Source organism: Mustelus asterias, chromosome 23, assembly GCF_964213995.1.
Source record: "Mustelus asterias chromosome 23, sMusAst1.hap1.1, whole genome shotgun sequence".
NCBI classification, from domain to species: Eukaryota; Metazoa; Chordata; class Chondrichthyes; order Carcharhiniformes; family Triakidae; genus Mustelus; species Mustelus asterias.
Window position 1 is genome coordinate 65,826,784 of NC_135823.1, and position 16,922 is coordinate 65,843,705.

The 16,922-nt window shown below is 43.2% G+C and overlaps 1 protein-coding gene across 6 annotated transcripts in view; it reads right to left on the bottom strand.

Moving 5' to 3' along the window:
• Nucleotides 1-3,570: 3,570 nt before the first annotated feature.
• mapk8ip3 (mitogen-activated protein kinase 8 interacting protein 3) overlaps nucleotides 3,571-16,922 on the bottom strand; it is a 132,850-nt gene continuing 119,498 nt past the window's right edge. For all 6 annotated transcript variants that reach the window (XM_078240828.1, XM_078240826.1, XM_078240825.1 and 3 more), the window contains 3 exons: nucleotides 11,638-11,820; nucleotides 10,674-10,817; nucleotides 3,571-6,807 (listed from right to left, as the gene is read on the bottom strand). In XM_078240828.1, coding sequence (XP_078096954.1) covers nucleotides 6,692-6,807; nucleotides 10,674-10,817; nucleotides 11,638-11,820 — 443 coding nt within the window. In that variant the 3' untranslated portion in view covers nucleotides 3,571-6,691. The remainder of the gene's footprint in view (nucleotides 6,808-10,673; nucleotides 10,818-11,637; nucleotides 11,821-16,922) is intronic.

Here is a 16,922-nt window from a genome sequence, read left to right on the forward strand (position 1 = left end):
AAAGACATCTTGTCTGATTAATACTGAATGCAATCGATGGATTCTGGAGGTAATAGTGCCAGATATCTATTAAGGTACTGAACCATACCACAGGACACAGCCATTGAAATATATTACTATAAACTTACATGCAACTCTAGATTGATGCACTACTGGAAAGGGGTACAAAAGAGGTTTACCAGGATGTTGCCTGGTCTGGAGGGTATTAGCTATGAGGAGAGGTTGGATAAACATGGTTTGTTCTCACTGGAATGGCGGAGGTTGAGGGGTGACCTGATAGAGGTTTACAAGATTATGAGTGCCATGGACAGAGTGGATAGTCAGATGCTCTTTCCTAGGGTAGAAAAGTCAAGTACTAGGGGACATAAGTTTAAGGTGCGTGGGGAGAAGTTTAGAGGAGATGTGCGAGGCAAGCTTTTTTACACAGAGGGTGGTGAATGTCTGGAACGTGCTGCCCGGGGAGGTGGTGGGAGCAGGTATGATAGTGGCATTTAAGGGGCAACTAGACAAATACATGAATAGGATGGGAATGGAAGGATACGGACTCCGTAAGTGCATGCGGTTTTAGTTTAGGCAGGCATCATGATCGGTGCAGGCTTGGAGGGCCGAAGGGTCTGTACTTTTGTTCTTTGTTTACTGTTGTATTGATATTGTGTTTTGGATTATGCACACAACCTCTTGTTTATTTGTGGAATAGAATGATTAATTTTGTTTTGAGGATTGATAACTTTATGAGGCAGAAAATAAACATGCTAGATTCCAAAAACTATTAACACTACAATCAAGTGATACACATTGTATTGTACTGTTGTAGTAACCAAACTTTGCCACTGGCGGTCATTAGTTTTGAGTATGAGACTTGCAGGCTCAAATGATCAAAATTGAGTCCAAAACACTCTAAAGCAGTCCTGGATGTCTTGTGTTCTGTTCTGAGAAAATTTTTATTGCGTTTGTTTTACAAAACACTTGCTTCTCTTCCTGTGTGCAGCATCCTTTCCCGACATACACTATTGATAGTCGAGACAAGTGGACAGATAGAAAAACTTACTGATGAAAAAAGTACTTGCATTTACACAGTTTTTCACAATCACCGGATATCTCAAAGCATTTTACAGTATAGGAAGTATGGTATCTTGTAATGTGGCAGCTAGTTTGTATACAACAAACTCAAAGAACAGTACAGCACAGGAACAGGCCCTTTGGCCCACCAAGTCTATGCAGACCTAGATGCCTCTCTAATATCTTTTAGCCTCTTCGGGGTCCATATCCCTCTATTCCCTGTCTATTCATTTATCTATCCAGATGCCTTGTGAATGTTGTTATAATATCTGCTTCCACCACCTCCTCCAGCAGCGCGTTCCAGGCATTCACCACTCTGTGTGAAAAGCTTGCCCCTTACAGCTTTTCGAAACTTCCTCCATCTCACTTCCAACCTATGCCCCCGAGTAATTGACCCTTTAACCCCAGGAAGACGACTCTGACTATTCAAGCCTGTCATAATCTTGTAAATCTCTATCAGGTCCCCCCCTCATCCGCCGACGCTCCAATGAAAACAATCCCTCAAACAGCGATGTGATAATAACCAGATAATCTGTTTTTTGTAACGTCAATTGTGGGATAAATATTGGACAGGACACTGTGGATAAATCCCAAGCTAGTCTTTGAAATAGTGCCGTGAGATATTTTACGACCACTCTAGCAGGTAGATAGGGAGGCCCTCTCAGTTTGTCGTCTCCAATAGATGGCAAGCATCTCCAACAGTGCAATGCCCAAGTCCTGAGGTGGAACTTGACCCTAGAACTGTATGATTCAGATGCATGAGTGCTACCAACTGAGCCACAGCTGAGGGGCTCAAGAAGTGCCCTATTCCAACTGGTTCCAATGATGGGAGCTGCATCTTGCTATGTCAGACATCACAGATGTGAACCCATTCCAGATTACATAACACACCATGCTGCTTCAGTGTATCTAAGTGCATTCTTTAAAACAATTCTCAGTCGCTTACTCTTTTGCAGAAAATCAGAAATGCTGCTTTTGAAATCACATTTGATAATTGTTACTAAACGACAATTTTTAAATTGCTGTCTAATGCGAAATTGGAATGTTGTATGTTCATGAATGATGGGTATACAATGGCTGCTGAAGGTACTTGAATGGCCTCTTCTCTGGTGCAGTCTCAGGATAAGGGGCTGATTGTTTAGGACTGAGATGAGGAGAAATTACTTCACTGAGTTGTGAATCTTTGGAATTTTCTACTCCAGAGGGTTGTAGATGCTCCATCATTGAATACTTTTAAGGCTGGGGATAGACAGTATTTAGTATCACAGTGGTTAGCACAGCTGCCTCACAGCACCAGGGACCTGGGTTCAATTCCCGGCTTGGGTCACTGTCTGTGTGGAGTCTGCACGTTCTCCCCGTGTTTGCGTGGGTTTCTTCCCACAGTCCGAAAGATGTGCTGGTTAGGCGCATTGGCCGTGCCAAATTCTCCGGGAGTGTGGCGACTGGGGGATTTTCACAGTAACTTCATTGCAGTGTTAATGTAAGCCTACTTGTGACACTAAGAAATAAACTTTTTAAACTTTAAAAAAACCTTATAAAAAAGAGATACCTTATAAACAAGGCAGAAAGTGTTGACGGCCAAAATCAACCAGAGAAACCAAATTTTACAAGAGGCATTTTACAAGAGGTGGGTCCGATTGTATTTTTTTAGACATAACAGTTCGAGCAGAATCACATGCAAAATGTGTGCTTTTTCAAATAGCGTTGTGCAAAAAAAAAATCAACTTGAATTGTTGTCTGCAGGTTTCACCTTGCCCTTGGTGTATTGAGTTTAAACTTCATTCCAAGAATCATGACTACAGACAAAGGTTGAAATGTCAGATAGTTGAAATGCAATGTGTGTAGCGACTCTGAACTAACCAAATCTGTGTACGATTCCATAAACTGGCAGATAATGGAAAAGCACTGCAGGCACGGTGGCACAATGGTTAGAGCACTGCGGCCTCACAGCTCCAGGGACCCGGGTTCGATTCCGGTCTTGGGTGACTGTGTGGAGTCTGCACGTTCTCCCCGTGTCTGGGTGGGGTTTCCTCCCACACTCCAAAGATATGCAGGCTAAGTTGATTGGCCATGCTAAATTGCCCCCTTAATGTTCCAGGATGTGTCGGTTAGATGGGATTAGCCATGGCAAATGTGTGGGATTACAGGGATAGGGTCTGGGTATGATACTCTGTCAGAGTCGGTACAGACTTGATGGGCTGAATGGCCTCTTCTGCACTGTAAGGATTCTATAATTTGGCCAGCACAGTAAGTATTAGAAGATAATCCAAATAAACTGGTATATTCCAAAACATTACTAAAACAATATGTTGAATGCAGAGCACATGGTCACCCCATTGAGCTTGATGGATAAGCGCTGAGTACTGTTGGAACCTCATGTCACTAAACCGTGTACTGATGCATTGGTAACTTCATTTCTTTTGTGCAGAGGCAGCTTCCAGCTGAAATAATTAACAATTTGAAATGCAGCATATGGTTCAATCGGCTAATGAATACAACAACTGATTATTTCATGATGTGAATATGTTTATTACATATGGAACAATTACATGTTAATTAAGTTAATTACATTGCACAGGGAAAATAGCTCAGAACATATCCTTACACCAGCCAACCCTCTCTATACACCCAACCCGACCTTTTCATTATACACCAGGTAGCGTTTTGTACAGGACTCTGCTGTGAAGCAACAATGTTTACACTGCAGAATCTCTCTCTCTCTCTCGAGACTGTAATACATAAGAGATACTTTACAGGACAAGACAAAAAAACCTCAAATTGCTACTGGAAGAGGACCTGGTCTGAAATGCCCAGAAGAGCCATAATCTACTTAATGGGCCCTGAAAAATGGTCATCTAACTCAAGAGGGGAAGCAGATACAAGTTTCAAATAAAATGCACTTGTAGCCAGAATTCCAATCCAGTGCCGTTTATTATATCCTGCCATGAATGCGAGTTCTGGAGAATAGCTGGCATGTTTTCACCAATCACTGGGAGTGATTTTCTTTCCCCTCTTGAGTTCAATGATCAAACTTTACCGACAACTCCATTCAAAATCCACTCACTCCTACTTTACATCTGGGTCAAAACGATAAAACTGATTGAACGAATAGCTTTCCTCTCAGTCCTGGTCAAAATGACCTTGTTATTACCTGCATTACACCACGGAAAAAAAGGTGTCGGCGTGGAATACTCTGAGGGTGGTGTGTTATATGGACATACATAGACGGAAGAATTACAGAATGCAAAGGCTTTTGAATTCACTAACAACATTTATAACACGTATTCCAGGATATGTACATGGTCAAATTAAAAGAGAATCTCTGTAAATCCACACTCAAAGTTTTCCTATCTATACCCTAGCACAGCTGACTTAGACACTTCCATAGGAGATGTGAGAGGTCATAGTGGTCACTCGGTTCTTGTCTACAATTTATAATATTCCCACATGGCTCAGACAGGAACTGATTAAAAACAAACTGTCCCTTTCAAATAACACAACTGATCAACTGATTAAATGCTTTGTCTTTCGATCTTGCCCCCTGTTGTCTCTTCAATGTTTGCTGTCACTGTGTATCCTTCACCCCCAAAAGCAAGGATACAGATTTCTCTTGTGCCACGATATTTGCAGTGCTGTGCTCACCTTCTCTCATCTTGTTCCAACTCTTCCTGCCTCTCTGGGTGACGCACCATCTAACTCACAACATTTAAGGTCGTGAACAATGATAAGGAGAAGAAAATGCCATTTGCTCCCTTGAGCACTTGTTCTCCTTAACAGACTGTTTACGATTTGTGCTCTCAGTGTTACCCTCTTCAAAGTGTTTAAGATGACAAGATCTATACTAAAGCTATCAGCCTTTTGCATCGAGAGCTATACTGCTAAAACTACTGGGGCACACTGATCACCACAAAAATATTAAGGACTGTATTGTAGTTAACCCAAAAAAAGTATTGAATACCTTGGTGTAAGCAATGGTTTGTAGTCATTGCCTTTGCCAGTCTTCCCTCACCAAAAGCACTTTTGGATTCGCTCTGTTTTTACTCAGGAACATTCATCTTTTTTTTTCTAAAGGACAACTGGGAGCAAGTAAAAAGAAACTTCTAAGCATATGGTATCTCGCTCAATGTTTCAATACTGGAATAGCATGAATATTCGTAATGCATATTTCTGCGTCATGGTGAAAGTGTAGCTGACATAAATCGCTGATGAATACTGAAATGTCTTTCTACACTCCCTTCGGGTCACTGAACGTCCATTCAGTCGGCCTAAAGCCAGTGAACTCAGGATACTTGCTGCAGTCTCACACACAACTTATAGCTACCCATCCATAGATCTGTCCAGAAACGACACCTTTCCAGCAAATTGTGCAGCCAGTGTCCAAGATCTTGTTTGTAATAATAGGTCGCTAAGAGCAATTATGTTTATCCCAAAAGAAATATAACCACTTAAAAATCAAAGGGATGTATTATATTCCACTAAATAAATGGTTAAGTGAAGGAGGCAGTCATTATTCCCTGTCCACCTTGCTACAAAATGTTTGCAGAAGTTAGTTACATTCTGAAATGAATGTTGAATCCATCCTACTGAAATTCCATTGTTCCTTAACTCTGTTCAGATATTGTTACACATTAAAGCAGGTAATAGTAGGCTCCGCCAAACCCTTAGAGTGCCAACTATAACGCTGACGGCTACAATGAAAGATGGTAAAACGTCACTTCTCACAACCAGGTGTGAAGACCTAACCTGAAGGAGAACGCACTTCTTCCCCCCGAAAGAAGTAACATTCTCAATCGTACCATCTTTAATGTGAACAAATGGGTAGCTAAAAACTGAGTTTATTAAAATCGGCTGTAATCCTTCTACTCTCTGATAAAAAAAAATGATCTGAAAAGTGGTTACATTTCTCTCCTGTCATCGAACATCAGAGACAACCATGAATTAAACAAACGGCCAGGTAAATTCTCAATCTTCACACCTCTCTCGTTATTTCCGAAAACATTTACCCATCTTTCTATACCTCGTACCAGTAATTTGAGCTCCCACTGCAGTGGTAGAATCTCATGGGGAAACTCGTGAGTGAAGTTAATGTTACAGCTGCTGTTTTACGGGCGAACATTATTGGAAATTAATTTTTAATAAAAACATTTTTGGGATAAGTTTTGACTGACTGAAAAAAGGAATTAAATCCTAATTTTAAAAGTAAATAAACTTTCAGATGGTAGGTATATGGACAGACATGGAAAGCTGCCTTATGATATTCCTCCAGCACCTGGCATGCATCATGGTGGCATCCTTAAGAGTTAGTTCAATGTTTTAGGAACAGGTTAATGATAATAATGGCAACAAATTTGGTTAGATGGTGAATAGGGTTTCAGTCTCCAAAACAAAACCGGTGTTAGCCATTCCTAAATTATTTTCACATATCATTTCATTTTTAAATTGAATTCAAAGGGGGCTGGGACCGTCCGTCGCAAACAAATGACCGATTCCAAAGCGGAGATACCATGGAAATGCAACAGAATTTATAGATTTAGAGAGGCTTTCTTCATGGACAAGTACAATGCAGGGTATTTTATATGTACATACAGATGATATGCAGGCATTTAGGGGTGAGTTTTGTGGTAGTAACATCTCATTCAGGAACATATGACACCTGCCAGACAATGATGTGGCTTCGTTCTGCCTTGGAGAGGGCCGGTCTGATTCCATCTGGCAAACTTTCGTCAGTCTCATCATCTTCACCGTCCCCTGCACAGAAAGAGTTATTGAGTGAAAGGAAAATATGTATTTATTTATTTGTCACAAGTAAGGCTTACATTAACACTGCATTGAATTTACTGTGTAATTCCCCTAGTCGCCACACTCTGGCACCTGTTTGGGTCAATGCACCTAACCAGCACGTCTTTCAGACTGTGGGAGGAAACCAGAGCACCCGGAGGAAATCCACGCAGACACGGGGCGAACGTGCAGACTCCACACGGACAGTGACCCAAGCCGGGAATCGAACCCGAGTCCCTGGAGCTATGAGGCAGCAGTGCTAACCACTGTGCCACCGTGCCGCCCCATACAGATAGAGGGGGAATGGGGGGAGACACAGGGATATCGGGGAGGTTAAGGGGATGGAATCCAACTCCAGCCCACACAGGACAAAGAAGATAAAATCCTATTTCTCTTTCTTATTAAGAGTCTTAAGTCTAAATATGCTTAATCCAATTCCTTGTGAACCATAAGCCATAGTACAAAAGTGCCCTGAAATTTACTGCCACTTGTGCTAATTTACCAAATCTGTCCGAGAAGTAATATTGATTTAGTGAGAAACTGACATTCTTGGTCGGAGGTTTGGATACACTTACCGAGTAATGTATTGAGGAATTTTGTAGTATATCTGACCTTCACTTTTGCTAATTGTAACCAGAATCTAGGCTCAGACCCACAGTACGGTCAATTTTGCCTTGACAATTACAAATATATACAATACCATCTATCGTCCTCCAGCATTCAAAGGACAAAGGAAAGTACAGCACAGGAACAGGCCCTTTGACCCTCCAAGCCTGTGCCGATCATGATGCTCTAACTAAACTTAATAAAAAACTTTCTGTCCTTACTCGGTCCGTATCTCTCTATTCCCTCCCTATTCATGTACCCATCTAGATGCCTCTGAAATGTTGCTAATGTGCCTGCTTCCACCACCACCTCTGGCAGCGCGTTCCAGGCACCCACCACTCTCTGCGTGAAAAACTTCCCCCGCACATCTCCCTTAAACTTTCCCCCTCTCACCTTGAACCTGTGCTCCCTTGTAATTGACACTTCCACCCTGGGGAAAAGCATCTGACTATCCACCCTGTCTATGCCTCTCATAATTTTGTAGACCTCTATCAGGTCTCCCCTCAGCCTCCATCTTTCCAGTGAAAACAATCCTAGTTTATTCAACCTTTCTTCATAGTCAACAGCCTGGGCGGCGCAGTGGTTAGCACTGCTGCCTCACAGCGCCAGGGACCAGGGTTCGATTCTGGGCTTGGGTCACTGTCTGTGTGGAGTTTATACGTTCTCCCAGTGTCTGCGTGGGTTTCCTCCCACAGTCTGAAAGACGTGCTGGTTAGGTGTACTGACCCTAACAGGCACCAGAGTGTGGGGAATTTCACAGTAACTTCATTGCAGTGTTAATGTAAGCCTTACTTGTGACTAATAAATACATTTTACTTTATTTTACCCTCAAGACCTGGTGAACCTTCTCATGCAATACTCCAAATGCGGCCTAACCAAGGTTTTATATAGCTGCAACATGATTTCCCAACTCTTGTACTCAATGCCCTGGCCAATGAAGGCAAGCATGCCATATGCTTCTTAATCACCTTGGTCACCTGTGTTGCCACTTTTAGGGAACTGTGGGCCTGCACGCCCAGATTCCTCTGTATGTTAATGTTCCTCAGGGTTCTGCCATTCACAGTACAATTCACACCTAAATTTGATCCTCCAAAATACATCACCTCATATTTGTCCAGATTAAACTCCATCTGCCATTTCTGTGCCCAAGTCTTCTTCAACAGAGGATATCCTGTTGTATCCTCTGACAATCCCCGACACGATCAGCAACTCCACCAATCTTCGTGTCATCCGCAAACTTACTAATCAGGCCACCCACATTTTCGTCCAGATCATTTATATATATTACAAACAACAGAGGTCTCAGTACTGATCCCTGCGGAACACCACTAGCTACAGATCTCCATTCTGAAAAACACCCTTCCACAGCTACTCTCTGCTTTCTATAACCAAGTCAGTTCTGTATCCATCGAGCCAGCCCACCCCAAATCCCACGTGATTTTAGTTTTTGTACCAGTCTGCCATGTGAGACCGTGTCAAACACCTTACTAAAATCCATATAAACTACATCCACAGCCCTTGCCTCATCAATTATCTTTGTCATCTCTTCAAAAATCTCAATCATGTTGGTGAGACACGACCTTCCCCGCTGCCTGTCACTAACTAGTCCATTTTCTTCCAAATGTGCATATATCCTGTCCCTCAGTATCTTCTCCAAAACCTTCCCCACCACTGACGTCAGGATCACCGGCCTATAATTTCCTGAATTATCCCTGCTTCCTTTCTTGAACAAGGGAACAACATTGGCTATTCTCCAGTCCTCTGGAACCTTGCCTGTGGTCAAAGAAGATGTGAAGATATCTGTTAAGGCCCCAGCTATTTCTCCCCCTGCTTCCCGCAGTAACCTGGGATAGATCCCATCCGGCCCCAGGGACTTGTCTACCTTAATGCAATTTAGGATGCCCAATACTTCCTCCTGCGATATATTGACATTCTCTAGAGCGTTCACACGCCTATCCCTGACCTCAACATCTGTCATGTCCATCTCCTTGGTGAATACCAATACAAAATATTCGTTAAGGATCTCATCCACTTCCTGTGGCTCCACACATAACTTCCCTCCATTGTCCTTGAGTGGGCTTACTCTTTCTCTTGCTATCCTCTTGCTCTTAATATATGCATTAAAAAGCCTTGGGATTCTCTTTGACCCTGTTTGCTAAAGACATTTCATGGCCCCTGTTAGCCCTCCTAATAACATGTTAAAGTTCTTTCCTACTTTCTCCATACTCTTCAAGGGTTTGTCAGTTCTTAGTTGCCGAGACCGATCATATGCTTCCTTTTAATTAAGTTTACAATTTCCCTTATCATCCATGGTTCCCAAATCCTGCCATTTCTATCCTTCATTTTTGCAGAGACATGCCTGCCCTGCACTTCAATCAACTGGTCTTTAAAAGCCTCCCACATGCCAGAGGTGAATTTGCCCTCAAATAGCCGCTCCCAATCCACATTACCCAGTTCCTGTCTAATTTGGATGTAATTGGCCCTCGCCATATTAAGCACCCTCACCCGAGGGCCGCTCTTGTCCTTATCCATGACGACCCGAAATCGTATGGAATTATGGTCGCTCAGCCCAAAATGCTCTCCCACTGAAACATCGATCCCCTGGCCCGGCTCATTCCCCAATACCAAGTCTAGTGTGGCCCCCTCCCTGGTTGGATTGTCATAATAATAATTAATAATGCAGCTTTTTAAAGGTGAACATTGACAAAATGGTCTGTATTGAAGACACCAGAGAATGACACTATAGTTATAGTATTTACTTTGCGGATTGTAAGGTCTGATAAGAAAATATTCTCATGTTGATATCAAATGGACAAGACATTCGGAAATTATAATGACTTTGAAATCATGGGTTAACTCCCCACGACTGAGAGAAATTTGATACAAGCATCCATGTGAATACATTGCGATAGTAATTTCTAGCTTTATCAAGACAATTAGGCTTATACTTAAAAAAATAACAAGTGTTAAAAGTCCATAAAATTGAAGTGTAACAAGGTGAGTGTTAGTATATTTTGTATGCAGGGTGAATGATAGAGAGAACTGGATAAGTTGGCAGGACAAAGTGAGCAGGATGGTCTGTACAGGCGAATTATTAAAATCCTATGTACAGACTTATGTAAACAGAATGCATGAACAGAAAGGTTAGGACAAATGGAGGTGAGGAGAGTAAATGCTTCGAAAATCAAAAGATTTTTCTATGCTATTTTGCGTAGTGGAGCCTGACTTACCGATCCTGAAGTCAATGTAGCCCTCGCCCCCACTGAGCACTAAGACTGGATGCAGCTTCCGCTCTTCCTGCTCCGGTGCTGTGGGCCCCGGGTTCTCTGTGGGGCTGTCCAACACACTGCCATTCAGTGTGGCAAGGACGTTACCTACCAGAAGAACACACAAAGAGTCCTGAAGACAGTGACAAAAGACAGCCCTCAAATTCACCATGAAAAACACTCCATGTTTGCGCTGACTATTGGTTGCAGATGGTTCTGAATACGAGTCTAGTAGGTCAAAGATCATGGGGTTGACTGTTTCTTGAGTTTGGCCTGGAAATCCCTTCAGCCAGGGCACTTCCAGCGAAGCCCAGTCTTCTGTCACAGAATCCCTACAGTGCAGAAGGAGGCCATTTGGCCCATCGAGCCTGCACCGACAACATTCCCACCCAGGCCCGTCTGCTGGTCTGACCCCAATTCCTGAGGACAGATTAATTAAAGTGATAGGCCTCCACACCACCTCCAAGGTATAAGGAGAACAGAGATTTGGGGAGAATTGGATCTGGAATTCAGAACATTATCAGTCACACTGTATTGAATGGCACAGGTTTCCAATAGGAGAAAAGGCACAGGGATGGAAGACTTTAAAAATGCTTTTAGATATCACAACACATAGAAACAAGAAACAAGAAGCAGGAGCAGGCCATTCGGCCCTTTGAACCTGCACCGCCATTCATTTTGATGTTCTTGCTCTCGAGGGAGTGCAGCGAAGGTTTACCAGGCTGATTCCAGGGATGGCGGGACTGATGTATGAGGAGAGAGTGACTAGGTTAGGATTGCTTTCGCTGGAGTTCAGATAATTGAAGGGAAATCTCATAGAGACTCATAAAATTCTAACAGGACTAGACAGGGTAGATGCAGGGAGGATGTTCCCGATGGTGGGGGTGTCCGGCATCACAACGAAGGGTTTGTTGGGGAAGTTACTTACCTGGCACAGACGCAAAGAATTTGACAGCATCCCTGTGTCCGTGGAAACAGAGCTGAGCTTGAGCCATCGAACAATAGGGGATGAAGCTTCCAATCGAGGCCTTGTCACTGCTCTCATCAGCATACACACGGATCACTCCACCAGGGCGATTTCCTTCACTGCCAGTTGGCGAGGTCTTATTGGCTGCAACAATTACAAACAGTAAGGCCAATTTAGAGCTTGGACTAATTTTTCGCAAAGTTGGAAACACCGAGGTTCACGGTACACTGAAACCTGTTCTGACAACTCAGCTGTCGCAATGTAAACAGCCATTCACATTGAGCAGCCTGGGTGTCACCTTGAACATTTACCAAATATTCCACTTCATCCCTCAAACTCCAAATATTCTACAACTCTTCCACAGATATGAAGAATACTTCAGTAAAATCAATCAAGAGTGATGCTGCGAAGAATAGAGTACTGTGAAGGATGGCACGGTGGCACAGTGGTTCGCACTGCTGTCTCACAGCGCCAGGGACCCGGGTTCGATTCCCGGCTTGGGTCACTGTCTGTGTGGAGTTTGCTTGTTCTCCCTGTGTCTGCGTGGGTTTCCTCCGGTGCTCCGGTTTCCTCCCACACTCCAAAGATGTGCAGGTTAGGTGGACTGGCCATTTTAAATTGCCCCTTAGTGTCAGGGGCATTAGCAGGGTAAATATGGGAGTTATAGGGATAGGGCCTGGGTGTGATTGTGGTCGGTGCAGACTCGATGGGCTGAATGGCCTCCTCTGCACTGTAGGGAACCTATGATTCTATAAATAATCCAAATTTTTCAACCCTCCTTGAAAAAAGGAAGATTTTGCTTTGGGATCAGAGAGCTGCCAATGCAACATCCTTGTTCAAGAAAGAAGATTAAACTGGGTAGCTACAGACCATAGAATCATAGAAACCCTACAGTGGAGAAAGAGGCCATCTGGCCCATCGAGTCTGCACCGACCACAATCCCACCCAGGCCCTACCCCCATATCCCTACACATTTACCCGCTAATCCCTCTAATCTACGCATCTCAGGACACTAAGGGGCAATTTTAGCATGGCCAATCAACCTAACCCGCACATCTTTGGACTGAGAGGGGAAACCGGAGCACCCGGAAGAAACCCACGCAGACACGAGGAGAATGTGCAAACTCCACACAGGCAGTGACCCAAGCCGGGAACCAGTTAATTTAACATCAGCCATGGGCAAACTCTTGGAAACCATTAATTCAAAGTAAAATTAATACTTTCAAAATGCGTGGATGAACTGAGGACAGTTAGCACAGACTTGTTAAAGGCAAAAGCAAATTATCTTTACATCTCTACTGTGCAGAAGCAGGCCATTCGGCCCATCAAATCTGCACTAACTGTCCCACAGAGAACCTTACCCAGACCCTATCCCCATAATCCCACAAATTTACCCAGCTATTCCCCCTAACCTACACATCTTGGGAAATTGCTGTGGATGCTGGGAATCTGAAATACAAATCTGAAATGTTCAGTGGGTCTGTAGAGAGAGAAAAACAGATCATTTCAGATCAATGAACCAATAGGTCACCAAACTGAAACACTAACTCTGTTACTCTCGATAAAGACATGTTGGGTCTGATTGGATAGTTACAGGGAAAGCAGTGGATGTCGTGAGTTTTCAGAAGGAGCTTGATATGGTGCCTAACAAGAAGCTTCTTCGAAAAATTCAGACATAGATGCCGTGGTTTTACTGATTCGTCCCACCTATCATTGGACTTGGTAAGTAAATAAACATGATGTGGAGTTGCCAGCGTTGGACTGGGGTAAGTACAGTAAGTAGTCTCATAACACCAGGTTAAAGTCCAACAGGTTTATTTGGTAGCACGAGCTTTCGGAGTGTCGCTCCTTCTTCAGGTGAGTGTGACTCACCTGATGAGGTGAGTGACTCACCTGATGAAGGAGTGGTGCTCCAAAAGCTTGTGCTACCAAATAAACCTGTTGGACTTTAACCTGGTCTTTTGAGACTACTTACTGTAAATAAACATGTGCATTGCAAGGGAAATGCCAGCAGTAAGGTAATGATAGCATCTTCTTATAAATTACTCAACTCATTTTGTCTCAAGACATTGGAATATACAGGTTTCAATGTAATGTTGAACCGAGGGTGATCCAAAATAACACAGCTCACACTAAACGTGCAACATGCAAACAGATGGGAGAAAAAACCCCAGAGACCCAGTGTGCTATACTGCAACTTCCACACGGATATCACTCTTTCAGACAGCAGTGCATGCAGTCAGTTGAGGAAGCATCTCCAAACCTCATGTGGACATTGGTGTCTCTAACTTCTTTTACTCTTAGTTACCATCTTTACCACAAAGAAAAATTTAACAACTGTCTGAAAATGTCCATAAATTGCAAGTTTCTGTTTTGAGGGGTTGGAGATGGAAACAATGATAGATGGTACCTGGTAAATATATCTGGGAATGCTTTAGATAGAAAAATGCCTAAAAGACAAATGATTGATGCTCTACTCAGGATCAGTAACCAAGCCTGGAAAAATACAAAAAACCTGCACTAGTGGTCTACTTCACAAAACTGCACAATAGTCAATGGTCCAAACCATTATACCATTATATTTTGTTTCTGAAGTTTGGAGATATTCCTTTAGAAAGCACTATCAAACCTTAAAGGAACATTAAACGCTCAACACTATAACTATAATGTCCCATCAGCCGACACCAGTGGAGTTTGTGCAGTGTAAGTGGCCAGCAAATCCACTTGTGCCCTATATTCTGACCTTTACCTCCAACCTCCCCTCTATTCTTCCCCTCTCTGCATTTCTGGGAGACAATGCAGTCAGAGGGGGGCAGTGTGGTGGGAGTGCTGAACGTAAAACTACTTCCTCCTGCGACATGGACAGAATATTTTCAAATTTCCTACCAGGCTAGAGTGTATTCTTGTCGGTAAGAGTTCTCACCTTGCACCAATCCAGGCGCCAACGCACATCACAGCAGAGAGTAAACCTATCGAGAATCTAGGACTAACCTTGCTCCTGCTCAAGACCTCCGGTGCATCCAAACATTGCAGTTTTCTCCTGATCTGGCAAGACATCTTATTTTTGGACAACACTAGTTGAATGAGAGTTCCTCATTTAACTCAAAATAGGGATTAAGAGCTTTAATGTGCATCCAAATCGCTGAAGGAGGCAGATAATGCCTCGATTTAATGTCTTAAGCAAAAGATAATATACATAGCAATCCCTTGGTACCACGATGGAGGGTGTCAGCATGTGCCTCAGTTCAAAGGTCATGAGGTGAAACACTGATAGTGCACTCAACCTCCCCATCCTGAGGTGAATACACTGCCCGCCAATCCAAACTGATATCCTTTCCCCAGAGAAACAAAAACTCAAAGGATGTAATGGCAATGGCTTAACACTGTGAGGATCTAGTTAACTAAAGTCACCCACTGAGATTCTGCTGGGGGGGGGTGGCGTGGGGAAGAAAAACAAAGCTCTTTGAGGACCGGGTTATTGAAGAGAAAAATCACCATAAGACCTCCAAATAAACTTGCCTCACAAAGGAAGCATCTCATGGGGACGATATGAGGAAAGCGCTCAAATGTACCACACACGCACTACAAAATTCTAAGATTTCCCTTTTTAAAACAAAACCTATTAAGTAGCTCGGGTGTCATTATGAGAAATATGTCAATACATCACCTTTAATGGAACACTTAAGGCTTCTATCAATTATATATTTATTAGCACTGTTAGAGAAAAAGCTGGAAAATGTACCAGTAGCTTTGTGAGTTGCATCTCAAAAATGTTTCAGTACATTGATAAACATTAGACTCATTAAGCTTCAAGATGAGTAATGCAATATTAATGCGTTTGGAGTTAAATGGCATTGATTACATTTCTGCTTCAATGATTTAATGTCTTAAGCCATCCATTTGTTAAAATATTTATACCATATTTTTTCTCCCCCGCAGCTAATCTTCCTGCCCTTTACACATTTATCTGTGTCTTGGACTTTACCCAGCCCGGCAGTGAGGTGGGCTGTTTACAAGGCTCCGGCCTGTATCACAAGTCTCCCATCACTGACTGATTTTCTTCCTATGGAAACATCCTACGGTTTTGTGCCTCACCCCAATACCCAGCTAGAACTCAGGATAGGAAATTGGATGGAGGAGAACAGTGGGAGCAAGTACATGTCCTACTACATGGTTTAACAGGAATATTGTCCAATGCACCACCATGTGTGGCCCCTGTTTAATATCTCTGTAGATCACTCTACACAATGAAAATTGGTTTAACCACAAACTACTTTGACCCAACATGAAAGGAGGTATATTTTCCTGTGACTATCCCTGGCTCCCTCCTATGCCTTTATTTCTCATCTACATGTTACCCTGAGCGACATCATCCGAAAACACATCGGGTTCCACCTCGATGACGGTATAGGCTCTGTCTCGCCACCACTTTGCTGAACCCTTCCAATCTCTCTGATTGGTCATACGCTTATCCGTGATCCATTACTGGGGCGAGCAGAAATTTCCTTCAAATAAATATCAGAAAGATCGAAACCACTGCCTTTTGGTTCCCACTGCAAACTCTATTCCCTGGCCACCGACTCCATGCCTCTCCCTAAAAACTCTCTAGAGGCTGAACGAGGTGAGCTTCTGACCCCATTTTCACTTCTTCTCAGGCTTGCACAAACATTGTCCAACCCCACCCCTGCTTCAGCTTACCTGCTGCTGAAACCCTCATCCATATGCCTTTACTACCTCTAGATAGTTCCAATGCTTCCCCCAGCCAGCCTCCCATCTGCCAAGCAACATAAACTAATTCTCCACCTTCATCTTAACTCGTACCAAGTCCCACTCATCCATCCCCGGCACCTTGTTTGCTGACCTACATCGATTCCCGTTCCAGCAGCGCCTCAATGTTAAAATTCTCATCCTCATTTTTAATTCATTCCATGACCCCACTCCTCCTCGTTTAGCTGTTGCCTACAACTCTGCTTCACCCCTGCGCTCTTCCAATTTTGGCCTCTTGGCAACTGTGCTTTTATCTCTTTAGCCCCTGAACAATGGAATTTCTTCCCAAACCTCTCCACCTATCTTTTCCTTTAAGACATTCCCTAAAATGTAACACTTTGATCAAGCTTAAGGTTAGCTGTTCCTAATAACGCCTTGGGTGGTCTGGTGTCAGGGTTTGTTGGATTAACACTCCTGCAAAATGCCTTGGGATGTTTTAAGGTGTTAAAGGTGCTATATAAATGCAACTTACTGTCGCA